The sequence below is a fragment of the Phaenicophaeus curvirostris genome, chromosome Z (genome assembly GCF_032191515.1).
Source record: "Phaenicophaeus curvirostris isolate KB17595 chromosome Z, BPBGC_Pcur_1.0, whole genome shotgun sequence".
NCBI lineage: Eukaryota > Metazoa > Chordata > Aves > Cuculiformes > Cuculidae > Phaenicophaeus > Phaenicophaeus curvirostris.
In genome coordinates, this window is record NC_091431.1 from 11675121 (window position 1) to 11691653 (window position 16533).

The following is a 16533-nucleotide window of genomic DNA, read 5'->3' on the forward strand; positions in this document are numbered from 1 at the left end:
ATGTAAAGATCTGCTAGAGTTGGCATCCTCCAAATGTTGGCTGGAAGGACCTTCAGAGGTCTCCAGACACAGGACTGCTGCCAGCACGAGATCAGGTTGGCTCCAGCTGTGTCTGGCTACAAAGCCAAAGTCTGTTCCACGTGTGCTTGCACGGCCCTTGGTGCGTCAGGACCCTTTTCTTGGATGAAGTTCACGGTGAGCTCTGACTCACAGCACAAGGACGTATAGCTGGGGCATCCGCCTTCCTCTGCAGCTACCAGTGAATGAAGGCCTGATGTGGTATATCCCACCAGCATCCATCCAGTCTGATAGCACATCTCTGTCCCAGTTTCACCTTTTAGAATAATACCATCCTGAAGACTGAGATGGTTCGTAAGCAGGTCACTTGTCTGTTTGGCTATTCCTGTATAGGTCAGGAACATGGGAGGGAGGGCAGGCAGGAAGGCACCAGCTGAATTTACTGACAGATTGAGTCAGATTCTTACATGCTGCCAGCACAAAAATAGCTGTCATCTTTGCATTTTATGGGTTTTCTTTGTTACAGTCTGGATCACACTTGTTTTTCAAACAACCTTCAATAGACATAAACACACCTGAAACTGAAAACAAATATGCCTGGAATGATTAACTGATACTTCCCAGCAGTATTCCCTGCACCTTTCTAATAGCAATTAAAAAAGAGTTGGGAACACGGAGAGGAAACAACAGCATGCAAAATGTTAGCTGTGTGCCTCACTTGCTATTTTTTCAACTTTATGCTATTGGATTACTTTCTTAAGCACTCTGGGGACAGAGACTGCGAAGAACAGCTTTCGTTGGCAAAGGCAGGCGGTTTCTCACACACGGCTCTATTTTCCATGGCTCATCCAGCAAATTGTACACTAAGCCTAAAAAAACAGCAAGGAACAAGTCTATCCAAGAGGGGCCGAGCCTGGCAGATTTCACATCCCCGTGTGCTGGCAGGCTAGCACCAGTATTGGGCACTTACTGGGAGCAAGTGGGAAGCGCCCTGTACTGTGGAGACACAAGCAGCCACAGCTTTGGTGCTGCCTAGGGAGCGAGGAGCTCCCTTCCCAGCAAGCCACCTAAGCCAATATAGAGCCAGGGTGGGGAGTCAGCATTATTTGCCTTCCAGCATTAGCTGGAGCTTCAAGACTTCTGGGCTTAGTTAGAGTTGAAGCAGCGAGGATGGACTGCCCCAGCCACCCTTTTGAAGGAAAGTTGTGTCTCACGTCCCCTCTTGCACTGGAGGGCTCTACCTGGTACAGCAGCATTTTCCCAATTCTTACTCTGTCATTAAAGCAGCCAAGATACACTATTAATTCCCCTACTAATGAAATATTATTTTGTGCAGTGTTGTTCTTTTGCACACGACTGCAGCAGAGCTCACACCAGCTTAAGACTTGACAGCAACAAGTAAAAACCTCAGTTTGCATCTGCAAACCTGCAGAGGCAAAGCCACTGGTGGCTGAGGAGCTGTTCCACATCGTGCTGCTGACACATCTGTGTCACCCCAAGGGCATCCTCTGAAATCGTGATGTGTGATGTGGCCTGCAGCTCTGTGGGAAACCTGCTGGAAAGCCCAAATTTGGTATTCAAACTGTAAAGCAGTCTGGCAGGGCTTATGCTGAAGGCACAGACCGTATGTCAAAGATATGACTGGAGAGCCAGCCTGCCCAGTAGTGCTGCAGAAGGGCTCTCGCCCTGCCGTGACACTGTTCTGTGTCAGGGTCTGCTGTTTGAGGCACAGGCAGGAACAGGAGCAACTCATCCTTGGAGAACACCGGATGATCAGGCCCAGTCAACATGGGTTCACAAAAGGCAGGTCTTGCCAAACTAACCTGATCGCCTTCTATGACAACGTGACTCAGCTGCTGGATGAGGGAAAGGCTGTGCATGTGGTCTTCCTGGACTTCAGCAAAGCCTTTGACACAGTTTCTCACAGCGTTCTGCTTAGGAAACTGTCAGCCTCTGGCCTGGACAGGCGCACACTCTCCTGGGTGGAAAACTGGTTGGATGGCCGGGCCCAGAGAGTGGTGGGAAAGGGTGTGAAATCCAGCTGGAGGCCAGGGACAAGTGGGGTTCCCCAGGGCTCAGTGCTGGGTCCAGCCCTGTTCAATGTCTTTATCAATGACCTGGATGAAGGCATTGAGGGCACCCTTAGCAAGTTTGCGGACGACACTAAGCTGGGTGGAAGTGTCGATCTGCTGGAGGGTCGGGAGGCTCTGCAAAGGGATCTGAACAGGCTGGACCGCTGGGCTGAGTCCAATGGCATGAGGTTCAACAAGGCCAAATGCCGGGTCCTGCATTTGGGGCACAACAACCCTGTGCAGTGCTACAGACTAGGAGAAGTCTGGCTGGAAAGCTGCCTGGAGGAGAGGGACCTGGGTGTGTTGGTTGACAGCGACTGAACATGAGCCAGCAGTGTGCCCAGGTGGCCAAGAAGGCCAATGGCATCTTGGCTTGTATCAGAAACGGTGTGACCAGCAGGTCCAGGGAGGTTGTCCTCCCTCTGTACTCGGCACTGGTGAGACCGCTCCTCGAATCCTGTGTTCAGTTCTGGGCCCTTCACCACAAGAAAGATGTTGAGGCTCTGGAACGAGTCCAGAGAAGAGCAACAAAGCTGGTGAGTGGGCGGGAGAGCAGGTCTTAGGAGGAGCGGCTGAGAGAGCTGGGGTTGTTTAGCCTGGAGAAGAGGAGGCTGAGGGGAGACCTCATTGCTCTCTACAACTACCTGAAAGGAGGTTGTAGAGGAGGGTGCTGGCTCTTCTCCCAAGTGGCAGGGGACAGGACAAGAGGGAATTTCCTCAAGCTCTGCCAGGGGAGGTTTAGGCTGGACATTAGGAAAAATTTTTTCATGTAAAGGGTCATTGGGCACTGGAACAGGCTGCCCAGGGAGGTGGTTGAGTCACCTTCCCTGGAGGTGTTTAAGGCACGGGTGGATAAGGTGCTGAGGGTCAGGGTTTAGTGATTGATGGGAATGGTTGGACTCGATGATCCAGTAGGTCTTTTCCAACCTAGTGATTCCATGATTCTATGATTCTAACTCTGGTCTCCACGTGTCGCTTCTAACCCCGCGCAGGGAAACGCGGACCCCTATTCAAACCGCGGCACCGCCCCCGCCATGCCCGCCCGCCGCCGCCAGGGGGCGCACGGCCCCGGCACCGCCTCGCCCTCACCACGCCCCGCGGGTGGGAGGGGCGGCCCCGCGTATTTCCCGCGCAGCGGAAGCGGAAGCCGACCAGTCTCAGGGGCGGGAAGTGGTCGTGGTGGTTGAGGAGGAGGAGGTGTGCGGCCTGTTGTAAGCGGCGGAGTTGACGGCGGCGGCGGCTCAAGATGTCGATCGAAATCGAGTCCTCCGAGTGAGTGTGGCGGCGATGGGGAGGGGTGGCGGGTTCGGCCGGTGACAGAGAGTTCCGTGAAGCCGGGCCAAGGCAGGACGGCGCGGCCGTGGGGAAGGGGCAGCCCCTGAAGTGTTCGGGGAGGAGAAGGGTGCCCGGGGAGCCCCGGAGGTGATGGGGGGGGGCTGAGCAAAAAATGATGAGGGACCAGGTGGAGCGGGGGATCTCAGAGGTGAGGGGGAGGGGGTGGTGGGGGAACCCCCGAGGTGATGGGGGCCGTGAGGGGGTGGAGGGGTAGCCCCTGAGGTGAGGGGGGATGGGAGGGAAGGGCAGGGGAGCCCCTGAAGTGGTTGGGGGTGGGAGTGATACTGGACAAGACAAGATGGTGGAGGAGTCTCCTCTGCCACGTCTGGGCACCTGGGTGGGACAGAGACGGCTGGGCTCTGACTGTGCTGTTTCCTGGCAGTGTGATCCGGCTGATCATGCAGTACCTGAAAGAAAACAGCCTGCACCGAGCTCTTGCCACCCTCCAGGAGGAGACTACTGTGTCCCTCAACACTGTGGACAGCATTGAGAGCTTCGTGGCTGACATCAATAGTGGGCATTGGGACACAGTGCTGCAAGCTATACAGTCTCTGAAGCTGCCTGACAAGACCCTCATTGATCTCTATGAGCAGGTGAGTGAGCACAGGTTGCATACAGGCAGCTTTTCTGGTCTGTGTGGGAGCCCTGCTCTGGAATGGTCCACTTACCCTTTGCTTGGTGTTTGTCTCTTGGTGCAGGTTGTGCTGGAGCTGATTGAGCTCCGGGAACTAGGTGCTGCCAGATCTCTCCTGAGACAAACAGATCCCATGATCATGCTAAAACAAACTCAGCCAGAGCGGTACATCCATCTTGAAAACCTTCTGGCCAGGTCTTACTTTGATCCTCGTGAGGTATGTTATGCTCTTCCAGCAAGGGTCTTGCATCACCCTTCACGTTGGTCCAAGTTGCTAATGGCTCGCAGCATTGTTTCTTCTCTGTGTGGGAGGGAGCATGTGCGGCTTTCCAGTTTGGTAATTTTATGTGTTTCATGAAGCGTTTGGGAGATGATGTATAACACTGGAACACAGGACAGCAGAGCAGTGGTTTTGAAGTATTGCACGGGTGGGAATTTGGGGACTCAAGCCTGCATCCTGCCACAGGATTACATCAGTACCTTGCTTTTCCTGCGTTACAGATGCAGAAGAAAATGTACATATTGCAAATAAAGTTGTTGTTTAATGATAATAAAAGCAAGGTATTATTTCTGACCAGTTTTATCAGCTTGATATTTTTATCAGAAGCATATCCCAGAGATTTCAAGGGTTGGTGTTAAAGAGAAGAGCTGTTTTGAAAGCCTAGTAGAAAATTAATCTGGAAGGGGCTTCAGTTTAGAGCAATGAATGTTTTTATGGAAAACTGTTTAGAAGAATCACTTAATAAAAATAACTTCTCCCTAGGCATACCCAGACGGAAGTAGCAAAGAAAAGCGGAGAGCTGCTATTGCACAAGCTTTAGCTGGAGAAGTCAGCGTGGTACCTCCATCTCGTCTTATGGCATTGCTGGGGCAGGTAGTACTTGACGAATATTCTAATAGCTATGTCAGTTTTTGTCTATTATTGCTGCATAAAACTATAGGGTACTTGGTTCTCTAGCTCTATAAAAGTTAACATATGGCATAGTTAAAAATGATATTTTCTCTGTATGCCAAGGATTTAGTGGTTATAGGAGAAGTCAGCCCTCTGGCAGTAGGTTTGTTTCTATAGAATAAATACTCAACACATAGAGAAGACTGTTTTCATAATATGTAGTAATACATGCAGTTTCCATTGTACTTGCAACTCCTTTTTGATTCTTAGAATGCAGTCAGTGATGCTCTATGCAGATAATGGTTTACTTATTTTGCTGGTTTACGGCTTACATCTTGCTTACTAAGCGTGTAAGCATGCCGCATAAATTCTCGCAGCATAACGGGTCTGTCCTGTGACTGCAGGCAGCTCTCTACTGAGGAGGTCGTGTAACGTGCTGTCTTATGAGTGAAGTTCACTTGTGACTTTAAAGATATCTCTTGTCATTTTGAATTCTAATGTATGCAGTTTTAAGCAAGTAGACAGCAGGCCAAGTGATTTAAATTAAAATAAGATTGAACTCACACTGTTTACATTTGTGTACTGCGTCCTGAAGGTGGTGTCATTCTCCCTTCCAAAAGTCCTTTGGGAATAATGTTCTGTTCAATATGTGGTCATGAGTTAGCAAGCATAATCTGACAGGACTTCTTTCAAGTAATTGTTTGCGGCGTATTTGTGTCAAACTGAAACAGGTGTACAGCTTCTAAGGGTACAAGAAACAATTGCTGTGTTGCAAGTTTTGATGAGAAGGTGCATGTTAACTGGTACCTGACTGTGTGACTTTCAACTTCTCAAAAGGCACTTAAATGGCAGCAGCATCAGGGCCTGCTTCCTCCTGGTATGACAATTGACTTGTTCAGAGGCAAAGCAGCTGTGAAGGATGTAGAAGAAGAAAAGTTCCCTACACAACTGAGCAGACATATTAAGGTGATGTGCTTGCTTTTATATGTGTTACTGCTGCTTGTTCCTTGTATTTTGTGTTGTGTGAGGAGAGTAAACGTTCTGAATTGTTCTGGGTGGGTTTTTTTTGTATTTTCCCTTAGTCTGTTCATATTTTTAACTAGCAGCTTGGTAAAAATGCTTTATTATATGTGTGTGTGTGTGTGTGTATATATATGGGGTTTTTTTACCACTACTTATCCTGGGATTTTGTGTCAATTAGTGACTTTGGGTTTTCCACACTGGTTGTCCTGGTCATTTGTACTTAAAAATTGTATATAAAAAATACCAAACATTCACTGTGAAAATTTCACTGGAGGAACATCATTCAAAGTGAAGCAACTTGTACTACTTCAGAAATTTCTGATGTCTGCTAGGGAAATATGTTGGGTACCGGTGATTAGCATACACAATTCACTGCAAAAATATGAGGACAACCAACCAAACTGCTGCTGTTAATATGGAGTATTTGATGTAGGTTTCACAGATATCACTAGTGTGGAAGGAGGGTGGGTTTTATAGTTTGGTTTTTTTTAAGTGCTGATATCTAGGTTATTTACAGGTGGTTTTGTACCTTAAGATTAAATTTGTGAATGCATACCTCTAGAAAATACGGTGGTTTTGCCACCAAAGTGAGACTACAGTTTTGTTTTAATGAGTTGCTGCTTTATAATTGCTTATTTAAGCTTAATTTGTGTTCTCCTATATAACAGTTTGGGCAGAAATCGCATGTAGAGTGTGCTCGGTTTTCCCCAGATGGACAGTATCTAGTTACAGGCTCTGTCGATGGTTTTATTGAAGTATGGAACTTCACTACTGGAAAGATCAGGAAGGTAAGTTGAGGCTTACATGACACAGATACTTCATTGGCCAGAGCATCTAATTTTATCCTTTGATATTATACTTGGTTTGTTTTAATTTCTCATGGACTGTGAGTCTGAAAAGTATGTCTGCTTGGGTGATTTAAATATTGGTCTGGATGGGTTTATTTGTCTAATTTGTCATAGAATTCCCTCTGCCGTAGTATTTGTCTTACTGTTCTGAATCACTGTTGTTGCCTCTAAAATAGTGACAGTAGCACGTCACTGTTACTATAAGGCTGTGCCATCTGCTTGATGATAAGTTATAAACTATAACTGAGGTTAAAGCTGATAGTACTTTTGCATTTTGCCTTTAAATATGTTGTATTGAATTCACTATTTTGACTTGTGGATCTTCTGCTTTCATTTAGGATCTGAAATACCAGGCACAAGATAATTTTATGATGATGGATGATGCGGTGCTGTGCATGTGCTTCAGTAGAGATACAGAAATGCTAGCAACTGGAGCACAGGATGGAAAGATCAAGGTAAAAATCCTTGTTGGTGGAGATGTTGACCAGAAAGATTCACTTGCAATTTGCAGTTATGTTGCAATTCAGTGTAAAAAAAATTAAGTTTAATGTGGCTCAGAAACGGAAACATATTTTCTCTGATGTTTGAGCACCTGTGATTTCATAACACAGTAGCCACCTTTGTTTCATTTGCTGTTTCCTCTCCAGGTGTGGAAAATCCAGAGTGGTCAGTGTCTGAGAAGATTTGAACGAGCGCATAGTAAAGGAGTAACATGCCTCAGTTTCTCTAAAGACAGCAGCCAAATTCTTAGTGCTTCTTTTGATCAGACAATAAGGTAAATAGACCGAGACTGTGTGAGCTACAGTGCAAAAGAAAAGAATTTTTTTAAACTTTTGAACATAGGTTCATTTGACCTGGAATTTGATCCTTTTGCATTGATTTTTAATTCTAATAAGAGAGCGTGACTGTTGAAGGTTGGAGAGGGACAGTTTGGAAGTTAGAACCTTTCGCCTTACTTAACTTGCATTACTGCAGTGCTAAGAGCCAAGTACTTTTGTTATCACTTACATTGACCTTGCACAATTTCTTTCTGAAAGTCTCCTAGGTTAAGGAACAGTTATATCAACCTTAAGAAGTTAAAATTTTTAATAATAAGTGGCCTGGTGAAAAAAGGACAAAAGGAGTAAAAAAGATTTGGCAATATCAGGATGGTGACATTTTTTGAAATGGCTGAAACAGCCTAATCATTCTCACTAGCTTTCATGAATGACATGAGAGTAGTTGGTTCCATCCAGGTTATTTTCCTTGTGAAGCAGTATCATGGGCTCTGCTTTTTCTGCTGTCTAAAGAAATCCTCTGAGAGCAGCATTAATTATTTTCGTGTGTCTTCTCTGCTTCCTCCTGATAGTTGCTGTATAGAGCACAATTTCTGAAAGTCCAAAAGTGCTTGAGAATCTCAACTAGCGATAGTCATAGCTCTCCCCTGGGTTTGAACAAGGGTCCATGTGGGAGAAAAGGTGTAAGATGCATCCCTACACATTCAGGGACAACTTCCAGGATCTCAAAGTCTGATTGTATATAAGGAAAAACTTAATATTTTCCCTTGAGAAAGAAGCAGTGCATGGACAATGCTGAGCAAATTGGATCAGGGTTGGGAGGGAGATCTCAACCCCTGAAGCCTTTAAAAGTTTAAATTTATCAAAACCATTAATTACTTGAAAATTGATGTTCCTTGGAGGATAGCAGTAGAACAGAGGTCTTCTGAAGTCTCCTCCAGCCTTAATTATTATGTGATTCTCTGTGCCACTGTTTTGGAATCTCTGTTAGAGAAAAGTAGTGTGGCCAGAAGGTTCTTCTTTTATGCTGGCAAGACTTCAAAATAGTTCTGCTTTTGGGCATGGAAATTTTTTCCATTTCTCGTGCAAACCATCCCTTGCTGTGCTGCACAGCACATGTATGTTGAGACATGAGCCGTGGGCTTCTCCAACTAATTTGTAAAGTTAAATTTCGCAATTTCTGTGGCATTCCTTTTGGGCAGTGAAAGTGTTCGTGGTGTTGAAGGCCTGCAAGCTGGAAATCTTGGGAACCCAGAATTGAGAGTTGAATCTTTCTACAAACATTGGAGTTGCTTTGGTGCACAATCTAGGTAGTGTAGTTTAGCAAACTGCTATTGTGTCAGCTCAGTTACAGTGGCTGAATATGAGGTCTGTCTGCAGAAAATCCAAGGAGGTACATCCATGTTAACATGGTTGTGCTAAACTGAATGAGCTTGGCATTGACACTTTCCATGTGCTAGGACTTAAAGCGTAGTATCACAGAATCACAGAATAACCAGGTTGGAAGAGACCCACCGGATCATCGAGTAGTAATTGTATGCTTCTATCTGGTGGTGTTAAGCAACGACATGATAAAGCAGTGGATTATTGTGGGTCTGCTATGAGGGTGGTTAGAGACAGTTCAAGCATCTGCAGTCTGTGTCAGGCAGACTAGGAATGAATTACAAAATAGTTTACTTTTGAAGGTACCACTAGAGGTCTCCAGTCCTACGTGCTTCTCAAAGCACAACCAGCCTTTTAGTTTAGCAGAGCTCGTTCAGGGTCTTTTCCAGCTGAGTTCTCAAAATCTACATGAGTAGAGACCCCACTGCTTCTTTTTGCATCTGTCCTAGGGCTGTACAATCCTGTTGGAGAAAATCTTCTTTGGACATGAGGAAAGATGTTTTGTTTTGTAACTTGTGCCCTTTGCCTCTTCTCCTTTAGCTGTACACCTCTCAGAAAATTCTGTCTCCATTTATTGTAAAAGCTAGTTAGGTAGTGGTGTTGACCAACTAGTTACAGTTACCAACTAGTTCATTTTTTTTAAAAGGATCATTGCAGGGTGGACAAAAACAAAAGTGAAAGTTAGTTTTGATTCTTGCAGATAGTCACAAAAATATTCAAACTCAGTTCTAATTTAAGTTAACGAATGGACAGTAGCCTCATTAAACCCTTGTTCCTGCTGGCAGCTCCTGGTGTCTGGAAAGTGTTACTTAACATTTGTGTCATGCAGTAATTCCAATCCTGCACCTATTTGATGTCTTATTATGGAGTAGGAAAATTTGGTGTGTTCACAGTTATTTTTCTTCTTTGGGGTTATTCTGACTTACTAAAAATGTGTGTAACTTTTTGTCTATGAGGAAGACAGCAGTTATATGCTCCTGAACTTTCTCTGGGCTGAACACACCCAGCCCTCTCAGCTTCTCCTCATCTATGGTTTGGTCCAGCCCTCTGGCCATCTTCCTGGTCCCTTTATGAGTGCCCAAAGCTGGACACAGTCCTCCAGAAGTGGCTACATCTCTGCCAGGTAGAGGGGAGCCTTGATCTGTAGTCTTTGCCTCTCCTAATGATTCTGGTGTGTTGCTGGGTTTCCTCAATGCCACAGCGTGCTTCTGGCTTTCACGTTGTTCTTCCTAAGGCCTGCAGACCTCCTCTGTGGCCTGTGAGCCATGAGTTGACTATGATGCCCAAGGTGGCACTGCAACAATCTGTTCTCAACACCATGAGGTTTCTCAGTCCATCTGTCTGGTTTGTCAAGTTTCCGACTACCTCATCTTTTTTCAAAACTGAGTTGCAGGATATGGGACTTTGAGGTGGGCCTGTGTGAACCTCATGATGTTCAACAAGGCCAGGTGTAAGGTCCTACACCTGGGTCAGGGTCATCCCAGGCATAGTTACAGGGTGGATGGAGAATGGATGGAGAGTAGCCCTGAAGAGAAGGACTTCGGAGTGCTGGTGAATTAGATGCTGAACATGAGCTGGCAATGTGCACTTGGAGCCTAGAAGGCTAACTGTATCCTGGGTTGCATCAGAAGTGTGGCCAGCAGATTGAGGGAGGTGATTCTTCTCCTCGACTCTGTGCTGGTGAGACTTCACCTGGAGTCCTGTGTTCAGTTCTGGAGTCATCAGCACAGGAAGGACACGTATCTGCTAGGTCGAGTCCAGAGTAGGCCACAAAGGTTTATTAGAGGTTTGGAGCATCTCTCCTCCTGGACAGGCTGAGATTGTTGGGCTTGTTTAGGCTGGAGAATAGAAGGCTCTGTGAAGGCTCTATAGCAGCCTTCCAGTACTTAAAGGGGCCCTACAGGAAAGCTGGGGACAGTCTTTTTATCAGGCAGTGCAGTGATAGGTTGAGGTGGAATGTTTTTAAGCTGAAAGAGGGAAGACTTAGATCAGGTATTAAGAAGAAACTTTTTATGGTAAGGGTGGTGAGGCACTGGAACAGGTTGCCCAGGGAAGCTGTGACCGCCCCATCCTTGGAGGTGTTCAGGGCCAGGTTGGATGGGGCCTTGAGCAGCCTGGTCTAGCGCGAGGTTTCTCTGTTCATGGCAGAGGGGTTGGAACTGGATGATCTTTAAGGTAAATTCTGACCCAGACCATTTTATGATTCTGTGAATCAGATTAGTCCGGTGTATGATGTCTGTATTGGCTCTGTGTTGACTCAACTGGGATTATGTAATAACATTTAAAAGCTTTAGGCTGGTGCTTGTACCATAAAACCGAGTGGTATGAATGGAACTGATTTAGACGGAAGCACAGAAATGTGTGGATCTGGAGGCAACTGCGTAGTGAACAGGCATTACAAAACATCTTAATGAGACATGTTATATGTACCAGGATTTAAACAGATATGAACCGCAGCATCAGCATTTGAAATGAAATTATGTAAGGTTGGATGTTGAAACATGGACAGCAAGCTTCAAATGGAAGAAAAAATTTTATCTTGGCTTCAGAATTTTGCTTGAATACTACATTTCTGTAGCCAGTAGGTACTACAATTTAAGGCTGACACAGACTAGTGGTATAATTTCCTTTTAGATGCAGAGCAAACTCTTCACAGAGTTGCACAGTAAGAGGTAATGGCAACAGCTTTCAAAAGAGAAAAATTTTGGCTGGGTGTAAGGAAAGAATTTTTCTTAACTGGACAAGGCCTTGATCAAGGCCTTGGGCAAGCTCACCTCAGGTAACTTCGAGGAGTCTGTTGGACTGGAGACTTTCAAGCATAATTCTGGGTTTTTTTGTTTTGTCAGCTTCATAATTTCCGTTTTTGTAGTCCTATCTTCTAATATGTACAAAATATATTACATACAGGACTTTAAGGCTGAAGTTTAATGGTATTTCCCTAAGCTTTCTACAGGAACACATAACATTTTTGACAAAAAGGGTGCGTGATAAAGACCTGCAGCTTGTGTGGTTTTAGCACTTTTTATTGTTCCGTATCAAATGTATCTCATATTTAAGTTACGGTGAAGCCAGAGGGTGGTTAAGACTGCCTTAGTTGCTTAGTCAGTTATGATTTCTCTTGTGTGACAGGATTCATGGTCTAAAATCTGGGAAAACTTTAAAGGAATTCCGTGGGCATTCTTCATTCGTCAATGAAGCTACTTTTACCCAGGATGGCCACTACATCATCAGTGCATCCTCTGATGGCACAGTGAAGGTAAGATAGCATTTTCCCTTTATAATTAACACACTCAGACTCTGTGTGTTGTAGCTGATGCACTGCTGTGTTCATGTGAGAAAGACATGGTGTTATCTGCAATAGTAAGGCCTTCTGCTTGTGACCTTTGCTGTAGGTTGGTGTAAATGAGAACTGATGAAGTTTCACGCTATGCTTCCATACTTCTGCAGAGACCATTTCTGCTGTATGAATGAAAGGAGCTCATAAGCACTTACCTTCCTGTTCCAGCTTTCCTCTTCAAAAAGAGTTGACTGTGGCATCTCTTGTGCTAGAATGTGGGGGTTCCTGTGTCTGGAATAATAGCATTTTCTTGCTCACTGGACACCTGCTTATTTTTCTCTTGGTGCTTAGGAGTCCCTTTCCATGTAAGCTAGGTAATCTAGTGGTAATAAAAACTGATAGTAGAAGTGACAGGCTTGGCTTCTAGTCCCAGCAAAGAGTGGAACTACTCAGCGTGTAGTAGTTGAGAGGAGTAAGGCATTGTTCTGTACAGGATGTTACTGACTAATAATGAATAAATGAATGAATACAGAAACAGCCACAGTAGGGCATTGATGCAGCGCATGTGGGGGTAGGTAGGCAGGCAGGTCCAGTTTGTAGATGTGGCCTAGGAGAGTGTGATAGATTTTGCTCACAATCAGTGGGGTGTTACTTCAGATTTGTACTCTTCACTAGACTACCCCAGTCATGAAAATAGCATAAGAAGTTGGTATCCTTAATTTTGATTGCTGGTATTAAACAGCAAAAATACTCCACAGGTGGTAAGTTACATTTTATAGTAAATACTAAACAAGCAGTTCCTTTTCCTGTTCCTAAACAGCTAGAATAGCCTGGTGTTGAGCCTGAAGTATCTCTAAGCTAGGACGTGTCTCTCACCAGTATCAGTGAGGCTTTGCTTTTTCAGTGATTTTCCTGCCTGTCTTGTGTAAGGAAAATTGCATGTGCAGAGGCTGCATATATATTCAGTTACGAGCTAAAACCAGAAAGCAAGTCTGGACTTCTCGGGGAATATGCCTAAATGGAGCCAGGCTGCATTTGGATAATGAAAATTCACTTTCATTTTAGTTGTAGTGGAATTGTTCATGGAGTTCATGCTTCAAAATAAATGTGGTAATTTTTTAAAGTCTGATTTAAGCTACAATTTTTGGATGTTGTAATTCCCTTTGGGAGCCTTAAAAAGTGTGAATCCTGTATCCACTTATTTTTGTTTAATTTTTTTAAAGCTAATTGGTTTTACATTTATTTTTCATAATAGGTTTGGAATGTGAAGACAACGGAGTGCTCGAACACCTTCAAATCTCTTGGCAGCACTGCTGGAACAGACATTACTGTGAACAGTGTCATTCTGCTGCCTAAAAACCCTGAACACTTTGTTGTCTGCAACAGATCAAATACAGTCGTCATTATGAATATGCAAGGACAAGTATGTAATCTTACTGATGTCTTTCCAAGTCTCTCTCTCTCTTAGCCATTTTAAGAATGCCAGAAAACCAGTTAATGATCTAGCCTTGGGTTAAACCTGATTCCTCCACTTTGCTTTCATGACAAACTGACCTTTATACAGGTTTATAGAACGGTTTGACTTGCAGAAAGCAGTTGCAGGTGTGAAGAGATCCTGTGTTCTAAACAGACCTAGTATTGACTGAATATTTTCACTTTGGAATGCAGAAATGATGTGCTGTAGTTTAACCCTGAAAAATATTTTTTGGGGGTGTGTCTTTACAGATTGTAAGAAGTTTTAGCTCTGGTAAAAGAGAAGGTGGTGACTTCGTCTGCTGTGCGCTTTCACCTCGTGGTGAATGGATCTACTGTGTTGGTGAAGATTTTGTGCTGTACTGCTTTAGCACGGTGACCGGCAAGCTGGAGAGAACCCTGACTGTAAGTTCTTAGCTTTGATCTTTTGCTGAGTCCTGAACACGAGGATACTCTGATATTTGTTATTTATGAAGTACATAAGAAGTCTTTTACCAAGGAATCTTTCACCTCTTGCAGCAATGGTTGGTAAAAAACGCATTCCAGAACACTTTGCTGTAAAACGTCTTTAGATCTTTTTTAGAGCCACTTAAGTTTTAAAAGTTATGAAAATGTTTACACACTCTGTCAGGGGTGATTGGTTCAAACTTACTTGAACTTAGAGAATGTTTTGACCTGGGCTTCGGCTGATGGAGAATCTGATCAAGCTGTCAGATTTAAAGTTGTCAGGCTTAATTTGCCATGGATTAAATTGCTATATGCACAAATTGTGTTAAATTTCAGTACAGCTTTCCTCTAGTCCTTGTTTGAAGAAGGTTATTTGGTTCTAGTGGAAGAATCCGCTGATGCATCTTTCTTCTTATTTTCTAGGTTCATGAAAAGGATGTCATTGGCATTGCTCATCACCCCCACCAGAACCTGATTGCCACTTACAGTGAGGACGGCCTCCTCAAGCTCTGGAAGCCATAACTTGGTTTTACAATGACCAGTGAAGTACGCCTGCTAGTTGCAGGTTATTGGTGTTTGTGCTTTCATGAGGTTTAAATGCACAGAGTGTGACACTTGCTCAGTTTTCAGTTCTGGTTTCCAGGGAATGACATTTTTACTTCTTGGTCTAAAGTTAGGTAAACATAGGTGATGCTTAAATATAGCATCAGTTAATTTCAAATACTTTTATGTTTACCAGAGTAGCTGGTAAAAACCAACTTCAGTGGGAGTGTTTTTTCTGTATCTGAAGTCTGTACTCTTCCTGCAGTGTTTATAGAAGTTGAACAAGCTAGGAACTATATACACTTAAGAGTGGTTGCTGGCTTCATAGAATACAGTAAAATGCTTTTTATGTTTGGGTGGGTTCTGAGGAGTGGGAAAGCTCTCTCTTCTCCACTGCTGAAACAAAGCATAGTTTTCATGGAATGCAGGCAAGGCTACACTGTCCTCAGCTTGAAGGCAGAGGCTTTTCTGGTCCAGTGGGTTTTGCTGTGTTCGATTTTCACTATAATTTTTCAAGTAACATGTATTAAGTAGTGTCACAGAGCTTCCTTGGAACAAAACTATTCTTCCCCATCTCCCAGCACTTCCTGCTATAAACTTGCCTAATGTGGCATTGAGAATACAGTTCAGGGTTTGGGGTTTTGTTTGGTTTTTTGTGGATTTTTTTGAGAGGGTGGGTGGAGTAGGATGGTTTTCTGTTTGATTTGTTTGTTTGGGGTTTTTGGTTTTGTTCTTTGTCCAGGCTAAAAGGAATTATTACCTGGGCCCTCTTCCTATATAAGCGCTTAGTGTCTTCACCAGCGTTAACTGAAGCAGGCCTTGGGATCAACATGCAACAGCTGCTTTACATGAACTGAGTTCCTAATGTGATGCTGCACATGCTGCAGTTGTGTTGTTTTCCGGTTTAGACAGTTTAGCTTCCTGTTTCCATGAAAAAGCATGGCATACTTAAGCTTTAAGTAATTATTTGTAAGATTTTTTTTTAATATTCGTATACCCATGGACCTAGTTAAAGTGATGTTTAGGTCCAGCACTATGACAAAAAGAAGGTTTGGGGCTCTTCAGTTTAGAGCAGATGGCAATTCCATCTGTGATCCCAACTAATGCACATTGTTGTGAATATACTCTAGAATCTTCTAAAGTCTGACCATAGTTTTTCTAGGATGCAGCAAAAAATGAAATTAATTAAATTAATTAAATGAAATTTTTTGCTATAATGATGAGGCAATTGCATGTAGATTTGAATCTACTGCACTGTTTCCTGCCCTGATCTCTTGTAGAATGCTTTCTTGCCACAGTAATCTTTCAAACAGTAATAACTTCTCTTTGGCTTAATAAATTAGTTCTAGTTTGGGTTGTCAGCTGGTGACTGACCTCCTTCAGCACTAGATTGATCTCTTCGTTCTAAGGGGATACAGAAAAATTTCAGCTTAACTTCTCATGTAGCATTGCGTCTTTGCTACCACTGTACTGTTTGGTTGTATATTTTGCTGTAGTGTTTTAGTTCCTAAGTTGTTTTTTACTTCTCACATAACAGCAATAAAATCAATTTTACATAGCAAAATGTGATATTTTTTTCTGCCTGAAATCGGTGGTGTGTGAGAAACATCTGACAGTAATACATCTGACAAGCTCCGTTGGCAATTAATACTTTTGATACAGGAGAAGATCTTGACAAAGTATTTTTAATATTATCTAGAACGTGGTTAATTTTGCCTTCAGAAAACACAGAACTGCTAATCCTCAAGGTGAACTATATCTTACATTGTTCTGTAAAAGAAAAGTAGTTGTAGCAAATAGAACTCAGAATTC

The 16533-nt window shown here is 43.8% G+C and overlaps 1 protein-coding gene across 1 annotated transcript; it reads left to right on the forward strand.

The window, feature by feature from the left end:
- Positions 1 to 3253: 3253 nt before the first annotated feature.
- On the forward strand, positions 3254 to 16285 carry SMU1 (SMU1 DNA replication regulator and spliceosomal factor). Its single transcript, XM_069880181.1, has 12 exons — positions 3254 to 3362; positions 3808 to 4018; positions 4124 to 4276; positions 4823 to 4933; positions 5789 to 5917; positions 6643 to 6762; positions 7161 to 7277; positions 7470 to 7597; positions 12111 to 12237; positions 13514 to 13681; positions 13984 to 14136; positions 14602 to 16285. Exons 1-12 carry the CDS (start codon positions 3337 to 3339, stop codon positions 14698 to 14700), a joined length of 1542 nt encoding a protein of 513 aa, XP_069736282.1. The 5' UTR covers positions 3254 to 3336; the 3' UTR covers positions 14701 to 16285.
- Positions 16286 to 16533: the final 248 nt, after the last annotated feature.